The 26,564-nt window shown below is 21.2% G+C and overlaps 1 protein-coding gene across 8 annotated transcripts in view; it reads left to right on the top strand.

The window, feature by feature from the left end:
- The window catches only part of LOC122499558 (dystrophin, isoforms A/C/F/G/H-like), a 557,697-nt gene that overhangs the window by 415,560 nt on the left and 115,573 nt on the right, over positions 1 to 26,564 (top strand). For all 8 annotated transcript variants that reach the window (XM_043607986.1, XM_043607985.1, XM_043607988.1 and 5 more), the window contains one exon: positions 9,260 to 9,432. In XM_043607986.1, coding sequence (XP_043463921.1) covers positions 9,260 to 9,432 — 173 coding nt within the window. The remainder of the gene's footprint in view (positions 1 to 9,259; positions 9,433 to 26,564) is intronic.

The following is a 26,564-nucleotide window of genomic DNA, read 5'->3' as shown; positions in this document are numbered from 1 at the left end:
AAATAAGTATCAAATATACGATTGTGGCCCTTTTGGCATTCATTTTTTTTTTATTTTTCAATTTTTGCATTAAAAAAAAAAGAGAGAGAAGAAAAAATTTGTTCATTCTCCCTCTAAATGGAGATTTAACTCAAATGGTCGTAACAGTCGTTAGTAATTTCATAACTTACGGTATTTTTAATTGTAATGATTTTTTGCAGCACTGCTCTTTAATTGAAATGATCTTTTTCTATTATTATTATTTTTCAGTTCGAATTATTTTGTGTATTATACTCATAAAAAATAAACTCTCATAAAAAAATGAGAAATTCTTCGATTTTTGTTTTTAGTACTTTGTTTTAGTATTTTTTTGTTTGGTTTAAATTATTCTTTTTGTATTTTTAGTTTTTAATTTATATTTTATTTTTTTATTAAATTTATTTGTCTGATATTCTTATTTTTTAATTTGAATAATTTTGTCAGTATTTTTATTCTTTTACTCAAATTATTTTGATGGTATTATTTTTTTTAGTTTAATTTTATTTTTTAATTTTTAATTTTTTTTTAGTATTTTTATTGTTTCCGTTCAAAATTATTTTATTCGTAATTTTATTTTCCACTCAAATAATTGTTTAGTATTTTTACTTTCAATTCAAATTACTTTGTTCTTAATTTCATTTTTCATTCAAATAATTTTTTACTATTTTCAATTAAAATTATTTTCTTGGTAATTTTATTTTTCATTCAAATTTAGCATTTTTATTTTTACTTCAAATTACATTCTTAGTAGTTTATTTTTAATTTCCAAATTATTGTTCAGTTATTTTTAATTCAAATTATTTTGTTAGTAATTTTATTTTTCATTCTAATAATTTCTTATTACGTTCATTTTCAACTCAATTTTATTTGTTAATAATGTTATTTTTCATTTAAATTATTCTTTAGCGGAAAATAAAAATACTTACAAAATTTTTTAACAAAAATGTAGACAATTAAAAGAATTATTTGACCAAAAAATTACTAAGAAAATAATTTTAACTAAAATGTAAAATATAAACAGAGCAATTTAAACTATAAAAATACTAATAAATTATTTGAATGAACAATAAAATTACCAACAAAATTCAAATAAAAATAAAAATTATAAAAAATTATTTGAATGAAAAATATAATTTTCGAACAAAATAATAAAAACAAAAAAAAACAAAAATCAAAATAATAAAAATTCTCAAATATTATTTGAATGAACAATAAAATTACCAACGATATTCAACTAAAAATATAAATTCTAAAAATTATTTGAAGGAAAAATAAAAGTACCAACAAAATTCAACTGAAAATAAAAATTCTAAAAAATTATTTGAATGAAAAATAAATGTCCTAAGTAGAAAGGAATCCTTCTTTTTGAATATTTTTATCACCTCTTGAAAATATTTTCACTTTTATTTTTTTGTTGCAAGATTTTCTATTTGAAAATCTGTTTAAATTTTCCGTTTTATAATAAAAGAAAAAGTGTCTCAAAGTTAAAACTTAAAATATAATTTTTCTTTCAATATACTTAATAAAATAATTGATGTTGATTAAAACTTGTATACAGTTTTAATCTATATAAATTATAAAAACGATAATAGTTTCAATGCCCCTTTAGAAATTTTCCCCCTTCTTCTTCTTTCTTTTGGTTATTAATTTTTATTTCGCATAATTTTTTTTTCCAATTTTCCCTCATCAATTTAAATTTATTGTGCAATTCAGTTTCTTGATGAAGAGATTCGCCTTTGATTAAAGAGAGATCCAAGGATAAAATTAACATCGAATCATCTTTTTTCTTAGTTAAAAGAACCTTAATGTGCAATCTGGCGCTTGATTGATTATCTGCAAAGAGAGGTTCGGCTTTTATCAGTGTAGAAGGTTTAATGGAAATCCTAATGGCATGTAAGAGTGTTAACGTGTGGTTGTCACTAATGGTCCTCTTTAACCAGAAACCTATCAAGTACTCCGATTTCAGGCAAAAAAAAAAAGAAAGTGCAAGAAAATCCAAAACAATTTTCTTTTTCACACCTTTTTAATCGAAATTTTTTTTCATTTTCTCTTTTTCTTTTTATTCTCTCTTTTTGGGTAAAAATAATTATTTATTTTGTGTAAACAAAATATCGGTTGATTTTTTCTTCTTTTGGGCAAAAATAATTATTTAATTTTCTATTTATTGTAAACAAAAAGTTGTTTAATTTCTTTTTTTTGTGTAAAAATAATTATTTAATTTTCTCTTTTTTACATAAACGAAAAATCGTTTAATTTTCCCTTTTCGTTTTCCTTTTTTTTTTTTTAATTTTGAGAGAAAATTTGACTGTAAAATTCCCCACAAAGAATATGTTTTGTAAGTTACATTCTGTTGAATATGCGAATGCAAAAGTAGAAATTAACTGTAGTAAATCTAAAAGTCAAATATATAATATAAAACGTTGTAAATGAAAATAATTTGTGATTCCATTAGAGAAAGTTTGTCAAATTCCACCCCTCCCCCCACCTCCCTCACCCCATCTTTGTTCTTCGGTTAAATGGTGAGACAAAATTCGATCAGAGATTCAGTGATAAAACCTGCTTTTTGTACATGGATGTTGGTTACTTCTTCGGGATTCTTTCCATTATACATTATTCATACATCTTTTCCCATTCAGCATTGACTCCAGTCGGCTATTCTTTCTCTCCCTCCCCCCATGTCCCTTAGGATCGTGAACAAACACTCAAATAATTCTTTATAACGTTGTCTGGCAAAAAAAAATAAAAAATAAATAAAAAAACTAGATTTAAAATAACAAATCCAGAAAAAAATCTGTTTGTTTGTTTGTTCAGTCATATTAGGTGTATTTTATTTTGAATAAAAATAATTTAAATATTTTAGTTGTATTTTTATGTATAAAATGCTTTAATTTTTATACGAAATATTTTTGAGTAATTTTAGAAATATTTCTGAATTTTTTAATAATATTTGCAACAGTTTTTTAATTATAGTTATTTATGAAAAAAATCGAGAGTGAAACAAATATTTTGAATAATGTTTAAAATATTTATTTATTTATTTATGAAACAATGTTTTATTTATTTATTTAGAAAAAAACCTGGCAGTTAAATTAATATTTTTCAAAATATTCGAAATATTTTGAATAATATTAGAATAATTTATTTATTTCTTTAAAAACCCAATAGTAAAACTAATATTTTGAATAATATTTTAACCAATTTTTTATTTATTCATTTATTTAGGAAAAAACCCAACAATTAATTAATTAATAAACTATAATAATTTGAATGTGTATTAAAATGATATTTATCATTTTAATTCAATTATTATTTTCTAGAATTTTAAATTATTTTTTATAAAAATAATTGAATTGCTTAAAAAAAATTGTATTGTTTATGAAAATAATTGAATTCATGTGAAATTTTTATTATTTATGTAATTAAATGTTTACAAACAATTTTTTATTAAAATTTTTTTGAAATAATTGAATTCTTTTTGGGAAATTTTATTAAAATCTTAGATTTTGAAAATCTTTGAAATTAGGAAAAGAATTTTTTTGACATTTATGAAAATAATTGAATTTTGGAGAAGAATTTTGTTATTTATAAAGATAATTGGGACTTTTACGAGAATTTTTTTCAAATTTTTAACATAGTTGAATTTTATAAGAAGAATTTTATTTATTTATTTATTTTTTTTTTTTTTGAAAATAACTGAATTTTTGCAATTATTTCTAATTTGTCCAAAATTGAATTTTCTTTTAGTGTTTTCAATAAAAATTTAAATTAGAAAATTTTTAAATTCTGTTATTTTTAAAATTGCTAATAGTAAAACCAATATTTTGAATAAAATTTGAAACCATTTTTTATTAATTTATTTATTTATGAAAAAATGAAACAGTAAAATTAATAATTTGAATAATATTCGAAATATTTTAAATACTATTAAAAGCACATATTTATTTATTTATTTATGAAAAAATCCAAAAGTAAAACCAATATGTTGAATAATATTAAAAATATTTTGAATAATATTTAAAAAACACTTTGAATGAAAAAAAGTAGTTGCAGTGAGTGCAAAAAAAAATTAAAACTGTGAATGTGCGAGAATTTTATTCTCTCTTTTTTTTGGAGAAAAAAAATATTCAGAATGTAAACATTTTCGAAAAAAGTGTTACCAAACAAGTGAATAGAGACTCAAAGGTGTAGAATTTAAAGTGGATTTTCGGAAAGGTGCCATAAGGGGTGGTACCTGGCCCGGGGGGTTTACCGTCCCCCAGGAGGTTACCCCTCGGGGGGTACGTACCCGCAATCTCGAAGATGCACGTTTCATCTTCATTTGCTACGCTCTTATCGCCGAGTTGCATCTCTTCGAAAAGGTAAAGTACACTCTTCTCCCACGCATTTCCCTCGAAAATTTATATTCCCCCTCGAAAAAAAAATAATTTTATTCCTTAAACATTTATTAAAAAAAACTGGAAAAATTAAAAATTGGATTTTTTTGCATTTTTATATTCTCCTCTCTTTTTATTTTCTAATTTCATTTCTTTATTCAATAAATTCAATAACTAATGGAAATTATACTAATTAGTATTTTTCTAATTAGTAGAATTAAATACTAATTTGGTATTTTCGTAAATAACGAAATTAATACTAATTAAATTTTATTTAATTTTAATCGCGATAAATATCATAATAAATGAAATTTGAAAAAAAGAAAATATTCTGAATTTATACAATTTGAAGGGTAGAAAAAAAAATAAAATGTATATTACTTTTGAAAATGGGGAAAATTTATATTTCTGAGTATTTCATGAAGGAAAAATTCTTTACGTAGGAAATGGCTATATATATTTTTCACTTCTAGCTTGGTTTTTATTGAGTGCGCGAAATATTTCATTATATGTAAAAATTTCTCATGTACGTGGGTATTCATTGTTGGTGATTTATATGGATTTCCAAGTTCAATATCTCTCTTCTTCTTTTACTTGGCGGCAAAAGTAACTCTTTTCAATCTCTTACAACTTGACAGTCGTTATTCACTTTTCTAAATGCGAACGTTGTAAATTTGAAGAAAAATTTTGAATTATTTTCCCCGAGAGAGAAACAATTTATTTTTTTATTAACAAATAAAAAATCTTATATTATTAAATTAATTAAATTAATGATTCAAATTATTTAATAAATTTACAAAAATTATTTGTATTCTTTTCTTCTTTAATAAAAATATTTCTAATTATTTCAATTATTCTATTAAATACGGTCCATTTTCAATGTAATTAAAAATCACTAGCTCTTTATAATGAAAACTTCTTTTCAGAATTCAGAATTTAATTAAAATTTTCTTGATTAATTAAATTCGATTAAGAAATTTTTTTGCAGAAAACTTGAGTGTTTATTTTTTACCTCGTTGGGGATTTTTTTTCCATTTGTTATTTTTTACGTAATATCTCGATAGATATTTCTGAGGTCATTCGTTCTTGGAAAATAAAAAAAAAAAGAATAACAACTCTGAAAGCTTGGACAATAAGTCTTGGGAGGTTGATTAAGTTACCAGTGCGCCATTAAAGTCACCATTAAAACTCGGTATAAATATTTGGTAAAGCTGATAAAATTCATTTTTACAGCAAAAATAAATTCCCTTCTATTAACCACTAATTGACAAATATTTTCTTTTTTGCAAATAGACACTTCGAATTTTTTTTTTATTACACAAAAATTTAATAGGTGGAAAAATTATTTAAAATTTCACTCAATATTTTTTTTATTTTTTAATTTCTCAATTTTTTAATATATTAATTTACAAATTTATTAATTTTCTATTTGCACTTAATAAAATTCAGAATATAGATAACAAAAAGTGAAAAATAAATTATTTAAATTTTCCATTAATTTTTCCTACGAACTGAAAATTTAGAATAAATGAAAAATAAGAAGCGTGAAAATTTATTTAAACAGGAAATTTAATTTTCTAATTTAAAATTTTTTTCACCGAAAGAAAAACATTAATTTTATTATTTAAACGATTTTGTAATGGAAAAAAAAATAAACGCAATTGTTTTTGATAGATTTTGGGACATTTTGATAACCAAATCGGAGTCGGTACGTTATTTTTGATCACGTATTTTTCACGAAGCCAGCCGTCACCTCTCTTGACAGTTGGGGCAGAAATACCGGCAAATATCATACTATAACGGACCATCCATCCGAAAACCAGATGCGTCGAGCTGTGACGTCGAATGAATCCTCACCCTTCGCAATAGAAAAAAACAAAAAAAAAAAAGAAAAAAAACCCTCTCGAATTTATAAAAAGAAAGAATAAATGCACAAAAGGTCAAGACTGAAGTTGACGTCTAGCGTCGAATTATTCATTTGAAAAGATAAATTTATCCAAATCTAAAAGAAAAAATAACGATTTGTTAATTTTCCAAATTTGGAATTTTTCCCCCTTTCATTATTTTTTTATACTTTTTAAGAATTTATTTTGCTAAAAAATTGTCGAAAATATTAAAGTTTATTCTTTTTGAAAAGATTAAAATTGTAAATTCTGTTTTGTATTTTTTTTCGTATTTTTTTTGTTTTTTTTTTTTTTTTTGAAAAGTTAAAGAGCCATTTGTAAATAAATGACAATTGTTCAATCCAATGTATGAGGAGGGAATAACATAAATCATTTCCGTTCACTAACATTCAGCAATATTTGTGTCGACAAAATGACGAAATTGTTGGAACACGCGCTTCCCATAAAGTTAGCCATTTCCACTAAAGGGACACAATCACCGGTTCAATTTTACCTAGAATTGCTATTTTGTTCTATGCGCGCGTACTTGTTTTGATATTGGGATTGATCGAAAATTTAACAGTAAATCGTTAAGTTTTTTATGACTCACGAATCCCCCAGTGATTATTATTATTATTTACATTAGAAAAGCATCAATTTTCGTTTAGAGGTATTTAATTTATAGTTTCATTTTACAACTCTAGATTAATCGTTTTTATTACGTTATATTCTCAAATGATATATAGAATATGTACATATATATATAAAAGATTCTACGCGTAACATTTATTGCAAAACTGATATAGCGAATGGATTCTCTCTACTTTATGTGTGAGGTGTATTATAAGAAGAGATTTTTTTATGGACGAAAATTTGTTTATCGAGAAACTGTAATTAAAAAATGAAACAAATAATTTTCAAGTTATTTTTATATTAAAAAAATACAAACTGATTTTTCAATTATTTTGTGTATTTTTAATTTCAGTTTCTAATTTGATAAATAAAACTTTGTATTATTTTAGTAGCTATATTTTAACTTTCTGGTAAATAACTATTTTGGATTTTTTATAGTTACCTTATAAATAAATAGTTTCTGTATATTTCGAATTATTTAAACACTAAAAAAATATTTCAGTTTGTAAATAAATATTTTAGTACCTATAATTAAATTTTTGCAACAAAATATTTTAGTAAATTAATATTCTACTAATTAAATTTTAGTAATAAAATATTTCAGTGATAGAAAATATTAACAAATTAATATTTTAGTAATAAAATACTTTTGTGAAGAAATATTTTACTAATTTTATTAATTCTAGTAATTAAATTTTGTAATACAATTTTTTAGTAACGAAAAATGTTAGCTAATTAATATTTTAGTAATTTAATGTTTTTGTGAAAGAATTTTTTAGTAATTAAATTTTTGTAACAAAATATTTTAGTAAATTCATATTTTAGTAATTAAATTTTTCAAAATAAACATTTTAGTAAATTAATATTCTACTATTTAAATTTGAGTAATAAAATATTTTAGTGATTGAAAATTTTAGCAAATTTATACCTATTATTTAGTAATTGAATATTTTTGCAAAAAAATATATTTGTAATTAAATTTTAAACTAAATATTTCAGTAAATTAATATTTTACTAACTAATTTTTAGAAAATTAAATATTTTACTGGTGGAAAATTTCAGCAAATATAATAAATAAATTACAAAAATTAATATTTTCGTAATTAAATACTTTTGTGAAGAAATATTTTACTAATTTTACTAATTCTAGTAATTAAATTTTGTAATACAATTTTTTAGTATAACGAAAAATGTTAGCAAATTAATATTTTAGTAATTTAATATTTTTGTGAAAGAATTTATTAGTAATTAAATTTTTGTAACTAAATATTTTAGTAAATTATTAATATTCTACTAATTAAATTTTAGTGATGGAAAATTTTAGGAAATTTATATTTTAGTAATTAAATTTTTCAAACTAAATATTTTAGTAAATTAATATTCTACAAATTAAATTTTATTAATAAAATATTTTAGTGATTGGAAATTTTAGAAAAGGAATATTTTAGTAATTAAATTTTTAACTAAATATTTCAGTAAATTAATATTTTACAAACTAATTTTTAGAAAACTAAATAGTTTACTGGTGGAAAATGTAAGCAAATTAATATTTTGGTAATTTTTTAACTTAAATATTTTAGTAAATTAATATTCTACAAATTAAATTTTAGTAATAAAATATTTTAGTGGTTGGAAATTTTAGAAAAGGAATATTTTAGTAATTAAATTTTTAACTAAATATTTCAGTAAATTAATATTTTACAAACTAATTTTTAGAAAATTAAATATTTTACTGGTAGAAAATGTTAGCAAATAAATACTTTTGTGAAGAAACATTTTACTAACTTTACTAATTCTAGTAATTAAATTTTATTAATTTAATGTTTTTGTGAATGAATTTTTTAGTAATTACATTTTTGTAACTAAATATTTTAGTAAATTAATATTCTACTAATTAAGTTTTTGTAACTAAATATTTTAGTAATAAAATATTTTAGTGATGAAACATTTTAGCAAATTCATATTTTAGTAATTCAATGTTTCAAACTAAATATTTTATTTCTATAGTAATAAAATATTTCAGTGACAGAAAATATTATCAAATTAATAGTTTAGTAATTAAATACTTTTGTGAAAAAATATATTACTAATTTTACAAATGCTAGTAATTAAATTTTAGTAATTAAATATTTTAGTAACGGAAAATGGTGACAAATTAATATTTCGAGAATTAAATTTTAGTTTAGTAAATAAATATTATTCTGTATAAAAGTAGAATTAATTTACAATAAATGGAATTCGAATGCGGTGGCAAATAGAAGGAAAAATTTATATTTATTGCTAAAATTGAAATTGTGAATTGAACCGAAGGAATATTGTGCTCATAGGTGAATTCACCCTTGTGTGTTGCAGGATCTTCAGTCCGAAATCGAGACCCATCGGGATGTTTATGCTTCGTTGAACGGGACAGGAAGGAAACTTCTCAGTTCTTTGGCGAGTCAAGATGACGCCGTTATGCTCCAACGACGATTGGATGAAATGAATCAAAGATGGCATCATCTCAAGGCAAAAAGCATGGCTATCAGGTATGTGTGAATAATGACAATTTTAATTGAACAATCTCCATTCGAATAATTCCTTCGAATTAAAAAATTCAAAAAATTTTAAAAGTACAAATGGATGGGAAAGATAATTCTATTTTACAACTAGAATTTATTCATTTCGAAAAAATTTTTAAATTCGTAATTGTAAAAACTAAAAAGTATAATAATAAAAAGTAATGTTAAGTAGTAGAGGTCAGGTTCGGTCAGACATTCCAAAAAATAATAATTTTTGTATTAGTAGTCAAAGACAGTTCGAGTAAGACAAACACTTTTACGAAAGTACCTTGTTTGCCAGTAGTAAAATTATTTCACAGTCAGACAGAATGTTTATAAAAAGATTAATTTTTTCACAAGTAGTAAAAACCATTTTCAGTCAGACTTTTAGAAGTACAATTTTTCAGTAGTATAAGTCCATTAACAGTCAGACTGGATTTTAACAAATTTCAGAAATTATTTTACTAACTTTATATTTTTTTATAGTTTTTTTTTTTAAATTGACATTTAATTTTTAATATTCCATCTCAATTTTCTCAGTAAAAAAAAAAAATAAATCCAAAACGTTCGTCAAATTAAGCGGCAAAAATAATATCAATTCGAATCAGTACATAGATATCGTGCCAAAAGCGCGATTCGCAATGGAAGGGGAATTGAGATAAATTATTGGAATCAGAATTCCAAGCCAGTGTTTGTAGTTAATTGCAAATTGGCTTGAACGCAACTGGCAGATAAAAGACGGTAGTCGATAATAAATATGGCTACCTGCAGATTTCCACTTACACTATTTTAGTTCTCCATTCGAATTTCAAGCCTCAGTCACCACACCAGTAATCAAGCACTAAACTTCTGGCACAGCCTTGGCTAATTAATGGAGACTGATTGCTCAACTCCATTCACAATAGTCCATTGCTGACTGTGTCCTATCGATGTCATTTCAAGTATAATTCTTTGAAAAAAAAATTTCTCACAAAAAAAAAAAAAAATGCTAGAGAGAAACATTTTTTTAACTCCACCGCAATGTAATAGATGAAACTCATTAAATTTATAAAATTTATAAAATTTATTAAATTCAACCAACTTATTAAAAATTAAAAGAAAACATTTTTACACTGAGAAATAACAAAATTTGTCAATTATTATTTATTAATTAATACAAAGTTTTCAAATTTCGTTGAATACATTTGGTTATTTTTTTTAGTATATAAATTAAAAGCACTTATCTATTAAAATCTACTATTTGCAAAAGAAATTCAATTATTAAAAAAAAAATTGATAAAATTCATCCAAAATTCAATTATTTTCATAAATATTAAAATTTCCACAAGAATTCATTAAATTTAAAATAAAATTATCAAAAAAATTTCGAAAAAATCAACTATTTAACAAAATTTTTATACAATTCTTCACAATAATTCAATTACTTTCCCTTTTTCAAGGAAATTCAATTTTAAAAAAAAATTTTTTGATTTAATTTCTGAGCAAGAATTTAATTATTTTCATAAATAATAAAACTCATTGAAAAATTTCAATTATTTTAAATACTATTTTACAGGAAATGCTAGAGAAATGTAATTATTCTTAATAATTTAATTTCAATTACACGAAAAAATCAATTATTTAAAATTCTTTGGAAGAATTCAATTATTTTACAAAAATATTAGAATTTTTCACAGAAATTCAATTATTCTTTTGAATTTGAATAAAATTTTCTCAAGAATTCAATTATTTACATAAATAATTCTTCGAATGAATTCAATTATTTTCAGGCAATTTAATAAAATTCTTTGCAAAATTCAATTATTTACTATAATGTTTTATAATATTTATTATATTTCGAAAAAATTAATTATTTAAAACAATGTTTATAAAATTCTTATGAAGAATTTAATTATTTTCTAAAATAACAAATTTTTTACAAAAATTAAAATCTTTTTAAACATTTTAATAAAATTTTTAACAATAATTTAATTATTTTCATAAATAATAAAATTCTTCTCAAGAATTCAATTATTTCTGAAAATTGTAATAAAATTCTTAGAAATTATTCAATTATAATACAATTTTACATGAATTGCTCGAGAAACGTAATTATTCTTAAAAATTTAATTTCAATTACACGAAAAAATCAATTATTTAAAAAAAAGTTTTTTTAAATTAATTCGAAGAATTCAATTATTTAAAAAAATATTAGAATTTTTCATAGCAATTCAATTATTTTCAAATATTTTAATAAAATTGTTCGAAAGAAATCAATTATTTCAAATACAATTTTAATTAAATTTTTTTGAAATAATTCAATTATTCTTTTATATTTTAATAAAATTCTTCCCAAGATTTCAATTATTTAAAAAAAAATTGATAAAATTCATCCAAAATTTAAATATTCTCATAAATAATAAAATTTCTATAGGAATTCAATTAATTTGGAATAGAATTTTCAAAAAATGTTTTTCAATATAAAAAAATTCAATTATTTACATAAATAATTCTTTGTAAAAATTCAATTATGTCGATAAATAACAAAATTATTCTCGAAAATTCAATTATTTTAAGGCATTTTAATAAAATTCTTTCCAAAATTCAATTATTTTTAAAAGTAATAAATTTCTTCTTGAAAATTCAATTATTTAAAAAAATTCTAATAAAATCGTTCGCAAGAATTCAATTATTTTCGAAAAAAAATTGACTAAAATGCCATACAGCAATTGAATTATTCTGAAAAATTTTAATGGAATTCTTTGTAATATTTAAATTATTTTTAAAAACTTTTCGCAATTCAATGATTTTCAATATCAACTATTTTCATAAAATATCCAAACAGATTTCAATTATTTAAAAAATTATTTGCAGAATTTTTGATAAGAATTCAATTCTTTTCTTCATGAATAATAAAAATTTCTCAGGAATTCAATTATTGAAATTAGAATTTTCATTTGAATTAGTCGAAAGAAATCAATTATTTTAATATTTTTATAAAATTCTTCGCAAGAATTAAATCATTTTTATAAATATTTAAATTCTTTCATATGGATAATAAAATTCGTTGGAGGAATTCAATTTATTAACGGGATAAGAAAGAAGGAAATATTTTTGATGAAAATTAGGAAAAAATCAGGATAATAAAATATAGAATGAAATTTTTGTCAGTTTTGTGAAGTGTATAAAACGAGTTTTTTTGGTCGTCAAGTTTAATTTTTAGATAGCTACTTTTTTTACTACTTTTTTAGTTTTTAAGCTACTATTTTCCAATTTTTTAAAAATTAATTATCGATTACAAAGTCTGCAATTTGATATCCTTAGAAAAAATGTGAAATTGCTTTTAAAAAACTATTTCTCTTAAATAATTTACAATTTTAAAAGAAAAAAAAATATTTTCTAAAAACGTTATTTAATGCACTAATGGGAAATTTAAAAAAATGTCTTATTCAGCTGCCTCCTTTTTCTGACATCTTTACAATGGTTCGCCTACACATGTGTGTTTATCGATTTCCATTATATTATGTAAAATAGAAATGGGTGCAAACGATACTGGAAAAAGGTGAATTTAAATTTATAAGAAAAAAAGATTAATGATTGGCGGTAAATAGTTGAGAGGTGAAATTTGTGAAATTTAACTAATAATAATTACAGAGGAACAGAGAGTGAGTGAGTGAGAGAGATGGGAAAATTACAGACATTATGTCACTATTCACATATATGGTTCATAAATGTATTGTTATCAAAGACCGAAGGTATGTCATGCGAGGAATTTCTGTGACCGTAGTTAACCTACACCGAACATAAGCTGAGGTCTCGTGAACCCAACTGCATGATTGAAATTATTCGCATAACAAAAGAGTTTACACTTTTGCGAATTAATAAAAAAAAAAGATTAAAAGAAAAACTATTTAACGTATAATAGTGGATCAAAGAAAATGCTTTGAATTTCATAAGGATTATTTTTTCTTTTTGATATTTTTTGTGTCTGACTGAAAAATTACTTTTACTACTTCGAGAAGAATTAACGTCAATCTTTCTAAAATTGACTTGTTTATATATTGAATTTTACGAAATTTCAATTATTCGTAAATTCTATAATTCAATATATATTAAAAAATAGAAACTTAAAATAATATTTTTAAAAATCCAATTAAACTTTTAAAAAAAAAATTCAATTCAATTATTTCTAAAAATTCACGCTATTTTACTTTTAATACTCAATTATTATAAAAAATTTTAACTAAAATTCATTTTTATGAAATGAAAATCAATTTTTATTAGAAAATTCTAATTCAATTATTTAAATACAAAAATAAATAATTTATTGAATAATTAAATGTTTCTTAAAATTCAATTCTTATAAAGAATTTTATCAACAAATTTTTAAATAATTCAATTCTTTCGACGTATTTTAATAAAATTTTTTTAAATAATTACATTTTTCGAGAAATTCGATTAAAATTGTATTATTAAAAATAATTGAAATTCTACGATAAGTTTTATTATTTGTGAAAATAATTGAAACCGTAAGAAGAATTTTATTGTTTTTGAAAAATATTTAAATTTTGCGAACAGTATTATTACTCTTGAAAATAATTGAATTTCTAAAAAAAATTTGTAATTTTTCCAAAATTACATTTTTTTCGTGTTTTTAACTAAAATTCTTCTATAAATGCATTATTCTTAATAATTTTTGAAAAAGGTCTTTAAAAATTTTCAAATTCATTTGTTTACAATTCAATTTTACAAAATTTCAATTATTCGTAAATTCTTCAATTAAATATATATTAGAAAATACAAACTTAAAATAAATATAAAAAAACTTCAATTAAACTTTTTCAAAAAAATTAATTCCACCGAATTATTAGTTAAAAATATAAAAAATTTAGATTTTCAAAGATTTTAGTTTGAAACCGTTTCAAAATTCAATTATTTCTAAAAATTCACGCTCTAATACTTTTAATATTCAATTATAACCTAAAATTTACACCGATATCCATTTTTAAATCAATTTGTATTAGAAAATTCTACTAGAATTCAATTATTTAATTACAAAAATAAATAATTTATTGAATAATATTGAATGCTTCGTAAAATTCAATTCTCATAAAGAATTTTATTCAAAAATTTTTAAATTATTGAAATTCTTTCGACTAATTTTAATAAAATTTTTAAGAGCAATTTTTCATTTTTCGAAGAATTGAATTAAAATTGTATTAAAAATAATTTAAATTCTGCAATGAGTTTTATTATTTATGAAAATAATTGAATTCCTAAAAAGAATTTTATTATTTACGAAAATAATTGAATCCCTACCTATGGAATTTTTATTATTTTATGAGAATAATTAAAGATTTCCGTAGAATTTTATTAAAAATAATTAAATTTATTTTAAATAATTGAATTCTTTTAGAAAATTTCATTAAAATAGTAGATATTGAAAATCATTGAATTCAGGAAAACTGCTGAAAATAATTGAAATTTTGCCAAGAATTTTATTAAATTTTTTAAAAATAATTGAAATTTTGTCAAGAATGTTATTAAAATTTTTGAAAATAATTAAATTTCAGAAAAAAAGTCCAGTATTTTTATAAAGATAATTAAAATTTGGACGAGAATTTAAAAAAAATTTTTGAATAGATATAATTGAATTTCAAAAAAAAAGTTTAGTATTTTATATTTTTTATAAAAATAATTGAAATTTTGACGAGAATTTAAAAAATTTTTTTAATACAATCGAATTTTTGCAAAGAATTTTATTACTTTTGAAAATAAATTATTGACCTCATAAAAATTCAATTATTTCTAAAACTTTATGCACTGTTGCTTTTAATATTTAATTATTATCTAAAATTTTAGCTAAAATTAATTTTTAAATCAATTTTTATTGGAAACTTCTACGGGAATTCAATTAATTAAATTACAACCTAAAATTCAAACTGAAATCCATGTTTAAATCAATTTGTATTAGAAAATTCTACTAGAATTCAATTATTTAATTACAAAAATAAATAATCTATTGAATAATTGAATGTTTCGTAAAATTCAATTCTCATAAAGAATTTTATTAACAAATTTTTAAATAATTGAAATTCTTTCGACGAATTTTAATAAAATTTTTAAGAGAAATTTTTCATTTTTCGAGGAACTTGATTAAAATTGTATTAAAAATAATTGAAATTCTTTAATGAGTTTTATTATTTATGAAAGTAATTGAATTCCTAAAAAGAATTTTATTATTTACGAGAATAATTGAATCACTGTGAAATTTTTATTATTTTATGAGAATAATTAAAGATTTGCGTAGAATTTTATTAAATTTTTCTTTAATAATTGAATTCTTTTAGAAAATTTTATTAAAATAGTAATTAATCATTGAATTCAGGAAAATTTTTGAAAATACATAATTGAAATTTTGCCAAGAATTTTGTAACAATTTTTGAATATAATTAAATTTCGGAGAAGAATTTAATTATTTATAAAGGTAATTGAAATTTTTACAATAATTTGTAAAAAAAATTTTGAATTTGGAATCAATTAATATTATAATAATATTATTAATTAATATCAGTCGATGGTTCAAATGGTTTAAGTCATAATTATTGTAAAATTTAAAATATTTTAAAAGGTAAAACTAAAAAGTAGAAGTGAACTATTTTCTTTTACAGTTTATTAAATTTTTTGCAGCGTTATTAGGATAATATTGTACATTAGAGAGATAAAAATGTTAATTGAGGTTTAAACAAATCGTTGATGAAATGATTTGAATAACAAATGTAGTACACGAATGGTTGAAGTAGGGAAATTTGGATTACAAATATAAAGCCATTCGTTGCAATGTTACTAAATGCGATAACGACCCCTTCGTGCGTCTTGAATGTGCGAGTAAATCGTGTTCCATTTTACATTTCTATATACATACACATGCACACGAGTTGAGGTAAATGTTTGATTCTCATAGGATATATAGAGCGTGGAACGTGCATTTTGTAGTAAAGATGACTCCACTTTCTATATATACGTACGTATGTTGACAGAGTGTTGAGAAATTTACCCTCTTCTACATATAACTATATATATACACAATATACGAATAAGGATTTGCCAGGAATAATTGAACAATGTCCCAGTGAGCTTTACATGTAACGACATCCTGCTAGAAAAGACAAGCTTATACACTTTTGTGTTTAAAGCTCGATAGACCTCTTTAGAAACGGAATTATCGTCTTTTGTCTTCTTACTTCTGAATTTAATACGAGAGCTGTGTTTAAATACCCTTCTCGAATTATTCTACAGAGATTGTAATACACAACTTCTTGCTATTTCTCCGTCCAGGATTGACATCAAAATTTCATTTTCTTTTTTCCTGAGTCCCTGACTTTTCACTGATTTACAGAAAAAAATTTTTGACTTTTTTCATGAGCAGAAAGAATATTCTGATTCACTTTAAAAATTATTAGATATTCAAAAAAATTGAATTCCCAAAAAGAATTTTATTATTTATGAAAATAATTTTAAAAAATTTAATTATGTATGAAAGTAATTGAATTCCTGTAAAATTTTTATTATGTATGAAGATGATTAAATGTTTGCGTAGAATTTTATTACAACTTCTTTTAAATAATTGAATTCTTTTAGAAAATTTTATTAAATTAGTAGATATAGAAAATCATTTAATTCACGAAAATTTCTGAAAATAAATAAAATTTTGCCAAGAATTTTATTAAATTTTTTTTAAAAATAATTTAATTCTTTTAGAAAATTATATTAATATAGTAGATATTGAAAATCATTAAATTCAGGAAAACTTCTGAAAATAATTGAAATTTTGCCAAGAATTTTATTAAAATTTTTGAAAATAATTGAAATTTTGCCAAGAATGTTATTAAAATTTTTGAAAATAATTGAATTTCAAAAAAAAGTTTAATATTTTTTATAAAGATAATTGAAATTTTGACGAGAATTTTTAAAATTTTTTGAATATAATTGAATTTTTGCAAAAAATTTTATTACTTTTGAAAATAGTCGACCTTATCAAAATTCAATTATTTCTAAAAATTTATGCACTGATGCTTTTAATATTTCATTATTATCTAAAATTTTAGCTAAAATTAATTTTTAAATCAATTTGTATTAGAAAATTCTACGGGAATTTAATTAATTAAATCCAATAACTGAATTGTTTTGACGTATTTTAATAAAATTTTTAAGAATAATAATAATTGAAAAAAAATTCTACAATAAGTTTTATAATTTATGAAAATAAATGAATCTTTGTAAAGAAAATTTCATTATTTTTTAAAATAATTGAATTATTGAGAAGAAATTTATAACAAATTTGTAAATAATTGAATTTCTTTGAAATTTTTATTATTTATAAAGGTAATTTTCAATTACGACGAGAATTTTTAAAAATTTTGGAATGTAATTGAATTTTTCAGAATTTTATTATTTTTGAAAAAATTAAATTTTTGCAATGATTTATATAACTTCTTCAAAATTCAATTTTTATCAGTGTTTTTAACTGAAATTCTTCTGTAAATCCATTATTTTTAATAATTAATTAAATATATATTAGAAAATGTAATTAATTTCAAAAGAATTTGAATTATTAAAATTCAGATTAAAATTTTTGAAAAATCTAAGTTCTTTAAAATTTCTAATGAAATTCATTAAAAATTGAAATTTTCTAAAATTTCAAAATAAATTATACCGCAACTTTTTGCTACTTCAAAATTACAGTCGAAAACTTGACTCTATTTTTCAATAAAAAAAATACTCATTCGATTTTGAAAATGAACTCTCGAAGCCAATGCAATATTTTTCGTTCGTATTTCATTTTTTACTTTTCTTTTTTTCTTCTGGAAATTCTTTTTTTTCACTCATCCTCGCGTGTTGCCGTCTCTGAAGATTCGAGTCGATCCTAAAACAGCATGAAACTCGACGCAACCAGCAGGAAGCTTTTTCGCTCCATTTGGAGAAAATCGTAGATATTTTTAGATAATCAGAGTGTGTGAAGGTTCTGAACAAAAAAAAATTAGTTATAAAAAAAGGTTTTCAAAAAAATAAAATTAGAAAAACGGTTTTTTACAATTCACATTTAAAATTTAATTTTTGTAAATTTTTTGTTAATTTCTTGTTAATTTCTTGTTAATTTTTCTTTCAGTATTCATTGAAATTAATTTTTTGCAAAATTATAAAATTTTTGCAAATTTAGATATTATATGAAATAGGACTGGGTAGAATGTGTAAAATAATTAATAATATGAAAAGCATTATGTTAATCTTGCGGTCTTAACTTTATTAAATATCGTCAAATGAAGAATGATACTAAGGTAGGAACATATTTCAAATCCATACCCGCTTGGCATTAAATTCTCTTTGAGCCAGATGTGGTCTCATGTGCACTTAGCCATTCATAATCCAACCACGCGGCATAAATAATTAACAATCCAACGTTTCTTGCCTATATGTACGTTACGAAAATTTACCGGAAATTTTACTATTCGTTTATCGTTCCTTTATCAAACTTCTCTCTCCCTTGTATAATTTCTCTCATATTTTCATAAAACAGTATAAAGTTTGATATCTTCCCTTTTCTACTTTATATGTGCGTATATTTAAAGGTATAGCTATAAAAAGTCTTCTCTATATTGGTAAAGAAATATTTTTTGTTTTATGGAAAAAAAATTTTTTTAATTAAAAATTAAGTTTAATTTTCAACCAAAAAATAACGAACCAATTACTGACAAAAATATATATCCAATTCCAGTTCCAGTTCGAAATAATTAAATATTAAAAGCGTCAGTGCATAAATTTTTAGAAATAATTGAATTTCAATAAGGTCAATTATTTTCAAAAGTTATAAAATTCTTTGCAAAAATTCAATTATATTCACAAATTTTTAAAAATTTTCCTCAAAATTTCAATTATCTTTTTAAAAAATACTAATATTTTTTTCTGAAATTTAATTATTTTCAAAAATTATAATAAATTTTTTGTCATACTTTCAATTATTTTCAGAAGTTATTCCTGAATTCAATGATTTTGAATATCTACTATTTTAATCAAAATTTTCCAAAACAATTCAATTATTTTAAACAAATTTTATTTATTGTAAGAAATTTTCCTGAATTAAATGATTTTCAATATCAACTAATTTAATAAAATTTTCTAAAAGAATTCAATTATTTTAAAAAAATTTTTAATAAAATTCTACGCAAACATTTAATTATTTTTATACGTAATAAAAATTTTATAGGAATTAAATAATTTTCAAATTTCATTAAAATTCGTCAAAAGAATTTAATTATTTAAAAATTTCCTGGTAAAATTCTTTATGAGAATTTAATTTTAAGAAACATTTAATTATTCATTAAATTATTCATTTGTGCATTTAAATAATTGAATTCCAGTAAAATTTTCTAAGAAAAATTGATTTTAAAGTGGATTTTAGTTTAAATTTCAGATTATAATTCAATATTAAAAGCATTAGAACGTGAATTTTTAAAAATAATTGAATTTTCAAAAGGTTTCAAATTAAAATTCAGATTAGAAATAATTTAATTTGAAACCTTTTCAAAAATCAATTATTTTCAAAAATTCACGTTCTAATGCTATTAATATTCAATTATAATCTAAAATTTAAACTAAAATCCATTTTAAAATGAATTTTTGTTAGAAAATTTTACTTGAATTCAATTATTTAAATACAAAAGAAAACAATTCTTAAAAATGAATTCTCAAAAAGAATTTTATCAATAAATTTTTAAATAATTGACTTCTTTTGACGAATTTTAATGAAATTTTTAAGAGAAATTTTTTATTTTTGAGGAATTCGATTAAAATTGTATTTAAAATAATTGAAATTCTTCAATAAGTTTTTTATTACTTATGAAAATAATTGAAATTTTGCCAATAATTTTATTAAAATTGTTGAAAATAATTGAATTTCGGAGAAGAATTTAATTATTTCTGAAAATAATTGAAATTTTGACGAGAATTTTTAAAACATTTTGAGCATAATTGAATTTCTACGATGAATTTTATTACTTTTGAAAATAATTGAATTTCTGCAATCATTTGTAATTTCTCTAAAATTATCCAAATTATATCAATTTACGAACTTTTCGTCCTTTTTCAATCTAAATACAAATTATTTGATTTTGTTATTAAAATTATTGTTATTATGTATTATAATTATTGATTCAAGTAAATATTTAATGGATTCAAATAAATATTTAATGGATTCAAGTAAATATTTAATTGATTCAAGTAAATATTTAATTGATTCAAGTAAATATTTAATTGACTCAAGTAAATATTTAATTGTTAATCAAGTAATCGGTTATTTGAAATCAAAATTTTTTTTTTCACTTTGGCTACTTAATATTAAAAAATTGTTTTTAATTTATTTGAGAGAATAATTTTGATTTCCATGGACAATGGGGTTTATTTTCCATGAGGGAAATACTTAGAATATATAATATAGAGAGTAAGAGAGAGCTTTTCTCAGTTATTATTTACCACGACACGAAAAGAACAAAAGTTGTGCGATGACAAGCTTGGGGAAAATGCAAGAAGAACAACGCGATGTCATTGACGACAACGGAAAGGAGGATCCAAAACCCAAAAGCTCCCGTTCGTTGGTTATATATAGTTCAAAGTAAAATCGAGGAAATGAGGTTTTTGATGGAACAAAAAGGCCTCGCGTACACGGTAGAGTAAAGTTTTAGTTACTGGGTCAGCGCGGTATACCTCCAAGTAATCCAGCATCTCGTCTACTAACCACTGGATCTCTTTACCATCATGTACTTACCACCATTCTCTCTCATTCTCCTTCTCTCTCTCTCTCTCGCTCTCTCGTAGGCTTTCACAGCTTTAAAACATTGATTCAAAAAGCTTCTTCTACATTTTTTTCCCCGACCACATACTTTTTTTCCAACTTGCAAAAAAAAGAGAAGGAAAAGGAGCTTAAAAAGGAAAAAAAAATAATTTCTGTTGTACTATTGTATCAGCATTTAGCCTACCACTCTCATCTCTCTTTCTCTCTCTCTCTCTCTCGCAGGACGAGGAGAATTTAGTTTAATGGATTGTCGCTTTTGATGCGCCGAGTACTTTTTTAAATAATGCCTTCAATTTCTTTTCATAGAATAATTTTCAAGAAAAATGCCCACGATTTTTAACAATTTTGTTATTTTGTTAATTTTTGCTAACTGGAATTTTGAATCTATCTTTTTCTTCACAAAAACTAAACAAATAAATTAGCATTTGTCATATTTGGCACATTTGTCATGACGAATTCGTACCATCTAAAGAAGAACATTTTTTTTTTATTGTCAAAAACTTCAAATTCAAATGTTTTTGAAAATCAAGAACTTATAATAAATTAAAGACGACCGAGTGGTAAAATCATTATTTTATATTATAAGAATATTGTTATTGTAATTTATTCAAAATTATTTTCATCATTTCAATTCAATTATTGTTTTTTTTTTAACAAAAATTCTTCTTTAGAAATTAAAATTCTTCAATTATTTTTAATAATTTTTTAAAAAGTTCTTTCAGAATTTTGAAATCCATTTATTTACAATTATTCAATTTTACAAAATTTCGATTAGTTGGAAATTCTTCAATTATTATAATAGAAGATAAAAACTTTATATAATTTCAAAAAAATTTCAATTAGACTTTTAAAAAAAAAATTAATTCTACTAAATTGTTGGTTAAAAGAATAAAAAATTCTTATTTTTAAAGATTTAACTGAAATTCACTTTTAAATCAATTTTGATTAGAAAATTCTACAGGAATTCAATTATTTAAATACAAAAATAAATAATTCATTTAATGATTGAATGTTTCTTAAAATTGAATTCTCGTAAAGAATTTTATCAACAAATTTTTAAACAATTGAATTCTTTCGACGAATTTTAATAAAATTTTTAAGAGCAATTTTTCATTTTTCGAAGAATTGAATTAAAATTGTATTAAAAATAATTTAAATTCTGCAATGAGTTTTATTATCTATGAAAATAATTGAATAATTGAATTTTATCAATAAATTTTTAAATAATTGAATTCTTTTGACGAATTTCAATAAAATGTTTGAGAATAATTACATTTTTTGATGAATTCGATTAAAATAATTGAAATTCTGCGATGATTTTTATTATTTATGAAAACAATTCAATTCTTAAAAAGAATTTTATTATTTTTGAAAATAATTGATTTATTCAGAAGAAATTTATAAAAAATTTGTGAATAATTGAATACCTGTGAAATTTCTATTATTTATGAAAATAATTAAATGTTTGTTTAGAATTTTATTAAGCTTTTTCAAAATAATTGGAGTTTTTGGAAAATTTGATTAAAATAACAGATATTGAAAATCATTTAATTGAGGAAAATTGCTGAAAATAATTGAAAATTTTTGACGAGAATTTTTTTAAATCTTTGAAAATAATTGAATTTCTGTGATAAATTTTATTATTTTTGAAAATAATTGAATTTATGCACATTCGTCATGACGAATTCGTATCATCTAAAGAAGAGAATTTTTTTATTAAAGAATTATAAAATTTAAAAAAATAATTACTAGTACTAAAATTAAAAAAAATCTATCTATCTAAGTTAAAAATAATTTTCAAGAAAGCTCGAAAATAAAAATACCAAATTTTATCACGAGAAAGCTAAATTATTTAAAAAAATACTCAATTTTTAAATTTTTTGCTAAAAATACTAAATTTTTTTTAGTGATTACCTACTCGATATTCACGCGTATTTTATAAATAACATTTCATTGTAAAAATTCATAAAATTAAAAAATAGACATTTTAGACCAATTTTTTCCTTCCCCCTTTGATGTAGAAAAAATTCACGTATTTTTTATTTCTTTTTTTCTGGAAAAAGAATTTCTTCTCGTTCGTTTCGAGCGTTACACATTAAATAATTTGGTCATAGCACTTCGTTAAAAATGGCTAAAAGTTTTCTTTTATATCTCCCTTTGTTCGCGACTTCAAGCTTATAACCCAGATTTTATTTCACAGCAGGGTCGTCAGCCTGATTCTAGTTAAATATTAACAGTTGTAATTTTTCTTTTATATAGACGCTCGCTTGGACAAGATTTATGCAAACTAATTTTAACAAAAAAAAAAAAACAAAGGAAATCAAATTTTATTCACAACTGCGAAACAATTTAAAAAATAAATTTACTTTAAAACAGCCCCCGAAAAAAATGGACTTTCAAACTAAAATAGTAAACACTAATGTGTTTACTATTTAAATTTATTGTCATTTCTTCTATATTAAATTTTTAAAAATACAAAAATGTAAGAAATCAGGTAAAAAACTAAGAGACTATAAATTTATGTTAGTGAAGAATTTTTTTTTTTTCATTGTATTCTGAAATTTAGGTATTTGTCTTCGAGAGGACAAAAATTGCTTTTCTCTGGGTGAAATTTTCCATAATCACGTTTCGTTTAAGCTATACGAGGAAATAGAATTTCTACGAGGTTAGCGCGGAATATAATTTAACTTGAGGACAATTTACTAGTGGCTATTCCAAACACAAAACAAGAGCGCGACCAGGCGAAATTGTTTAAAATTGAACCATAAAATCGGTTAACTATTTAGTGGCAATTAATTTTAGAGGTAAAAGAAATTTTTTTTTGCGAAAAGGAATAAAAATCTTTCAGAGTTGGAAATTTTTTTCTTTAATTCTCTAAATTTTACTCTCAACATATACACTCTTTTTCACATTTAGAATATATTTTCTATTTTTAAATTTATTATTTAGATTCATAAACTTTGAAATTTCAAAAATAGTCTCTTTGTTCATTAGGTGAATATTTTTATTATTAGCAAATAGTACTTTTTATTTATTTATTATATTATAAAAAAATGGATTTTTTTATGATTAGAAATGTTTATTTTTTTTATTGGAATATTTTAAAATTTTCAGTATTTAATGTAAACTTTTTATTTCTGTATTTTAAATTTTTAAGGCAATTTTTTAATTTAAGTTTTGTCAACAAATATTTTTTTCGAGTATTTTCAACTAATATTTTCTTATTAGTTGTTATTATTATTTATTATTAATTAGTCTTAACTAATTTTTTAATTTTCAGTACTTATTCTTAATTATTATAGGTATTAATTTAAGTAGTCTTAATTCTTTTTTTTCAATATTTGAAAATAAATGTTTAATTTTAGTATTCTTAGGTAATTTTTGAATGAGAGTTTTGTCAACAAATTTTTTCTGTTTCTTTTCTACTCATTTTTATAGTTTGAATATTATTTTCTAATTTTTTTATTTTGAGTATTCTGAACTATTTTTTAATTAATTATTCTTAACTAATTTTTTTAATTTTCGTATTTTTAAACAATTGTTTTAATTTTATTATTTTTAAATTAATTAATTATTAATTAATTAACTGTAATAATTTGAATGTTCTTTCATTCATTCACTTTATCTGTTCCTCACACTCTGAAGTTGTCTTTTGTTTATACTTTTGTTTTTTGTTAACTTAAGATAGATTGTATATTTTATTATTATGTTACAATTATCTTTATTTTTATTTTTATTATTAATTCAAAATTGTAATGACAAATAGAAATCATCAGAATTTTTTTCACTTCTTTTCATTGAAAGACTAAAATTTTGTTAAATATTATGTTTTGTCAAATTTAAATTATGCAGATTTTTGTTCTTTACTTTTAAATAAAATTAGAAAATTGTTAAACAACTGTGATTAAGAAATAGAAAATTTATTTATTTTGCATTATTTTTCTTTATGAATCACAATTTTTTTAACAAAATTAATATTTTGTTTTAGAAAAAGAATTATTATGAAAATAATTGAATTTCTGTGAAATTTTTATTATTTATAAAAATAATTAAATGTTTGCATTTAATTATATTAAATTTTTTTTTTTAATAATTGAATTCATCAAAATAATGAAAATAATTGAATTCTTGTGAAATTATTATTATTTATGAAAATAATAAAATGTTTGCATACAATTTTATTAAAAAATTTTCAAAAGAATTGAATTCTTTTGGGGAAATTTTATTAAAATGGTAGATATTGTAAATCATTGAAATTAGAAAAATGCATTTTATTTTAGAAAATAATTGAAATTAGGACAAGAATTCTTTTGACATTTATGAAAATAATTGAACTTTGAAGAAGAATTTTGTTATTTATAAAGATAATTTGGATTTTTACTAGAATTTTTTTTCAAATTTCGAACATAGTTGAATTTTATAATTGAATTTCTGCAATTATTTGTAATTTCTCCAAAATTGAATTTTTTTTAGTGTTTTCAACAATAATTTAAATTAGAAAATTTTTAAATTCTAATATTTTTAAAATTGGTAATTTTATTTCAAAAAGACAGTAAGAAGTACTGCCTTTTTTGTAAGAACAAAAAAAATTATGATTTTATTAAAATTGTTTTTTGTTGAAAAAAAACAATTGTTGAAAAATAATGTTTTTCTATATTTTTAAGTTTTTGTTTTACTTAAACGAAATTGGTTTTTATTTGTAAAAGTAATTTCAGAAGTACGTCAAGTATTTCTTAGAGAGAGAGAGAGAGAGAAATTCTAGGAGACTTTCATCGAGTCTACAATAACTTCAATATATCCGGGATATACAAGCCTGTTTCTTGGCGATAGGAAGCGCCATTCTCCATGGAAGTTTAGTGACAAAGGAAAGGAAACGATACAACTTGACAAAAATATAAATCTAAATCCCCATCCAGTATATCCTTTTCTGCTCCTTTTTTCATTAAATCTTGGAATTTCTCTCAATGTACAACTTGTACATAAAAAAAAAACCCCCCGTTTCCGTTCAATTTATGTCTTATTTGTCCACATTACCTGATTCTGACATTACTATATTGAAATTATTTTTTTCACAATTTTCAAAAATTGAGAGTATACTTTTTAATTTTGATGAACTAATAATTTAATTATATCAATAATATAATTATTTTTAAAAATTTATCAATTGTTAACTTATTGGAGAAATAAAATCATTAACCAATTTCACGATATTTCTTGAATTATTGATGGAAATTAAATTTTAAATTTTACATCGAAAGACTGAGAGAGAAAAAGAGAGAGAGAGAGAGACGGA

This window comes from Leptopilina heterotoma, unplaced genomic scaffold, assembly GCF_015476425.1.
Source record: "Leptopilina heterotoma isolate Lh14 unplaced genomic scaffold, ASM1547642v1 Lhet_169, whole genome shotgun sequence".
NCBI lineage: Eukaryota > Metazoa > Arthropoda > Insecta > Hymenoptera > Figitidae > Leptopilina > Leptopilina heterotoma.
The sequence above is the reverse complement of the archived record's forward strand: the minus strand, read 5'-3'. Positions and strand labels throughout refer to the sequence as shown.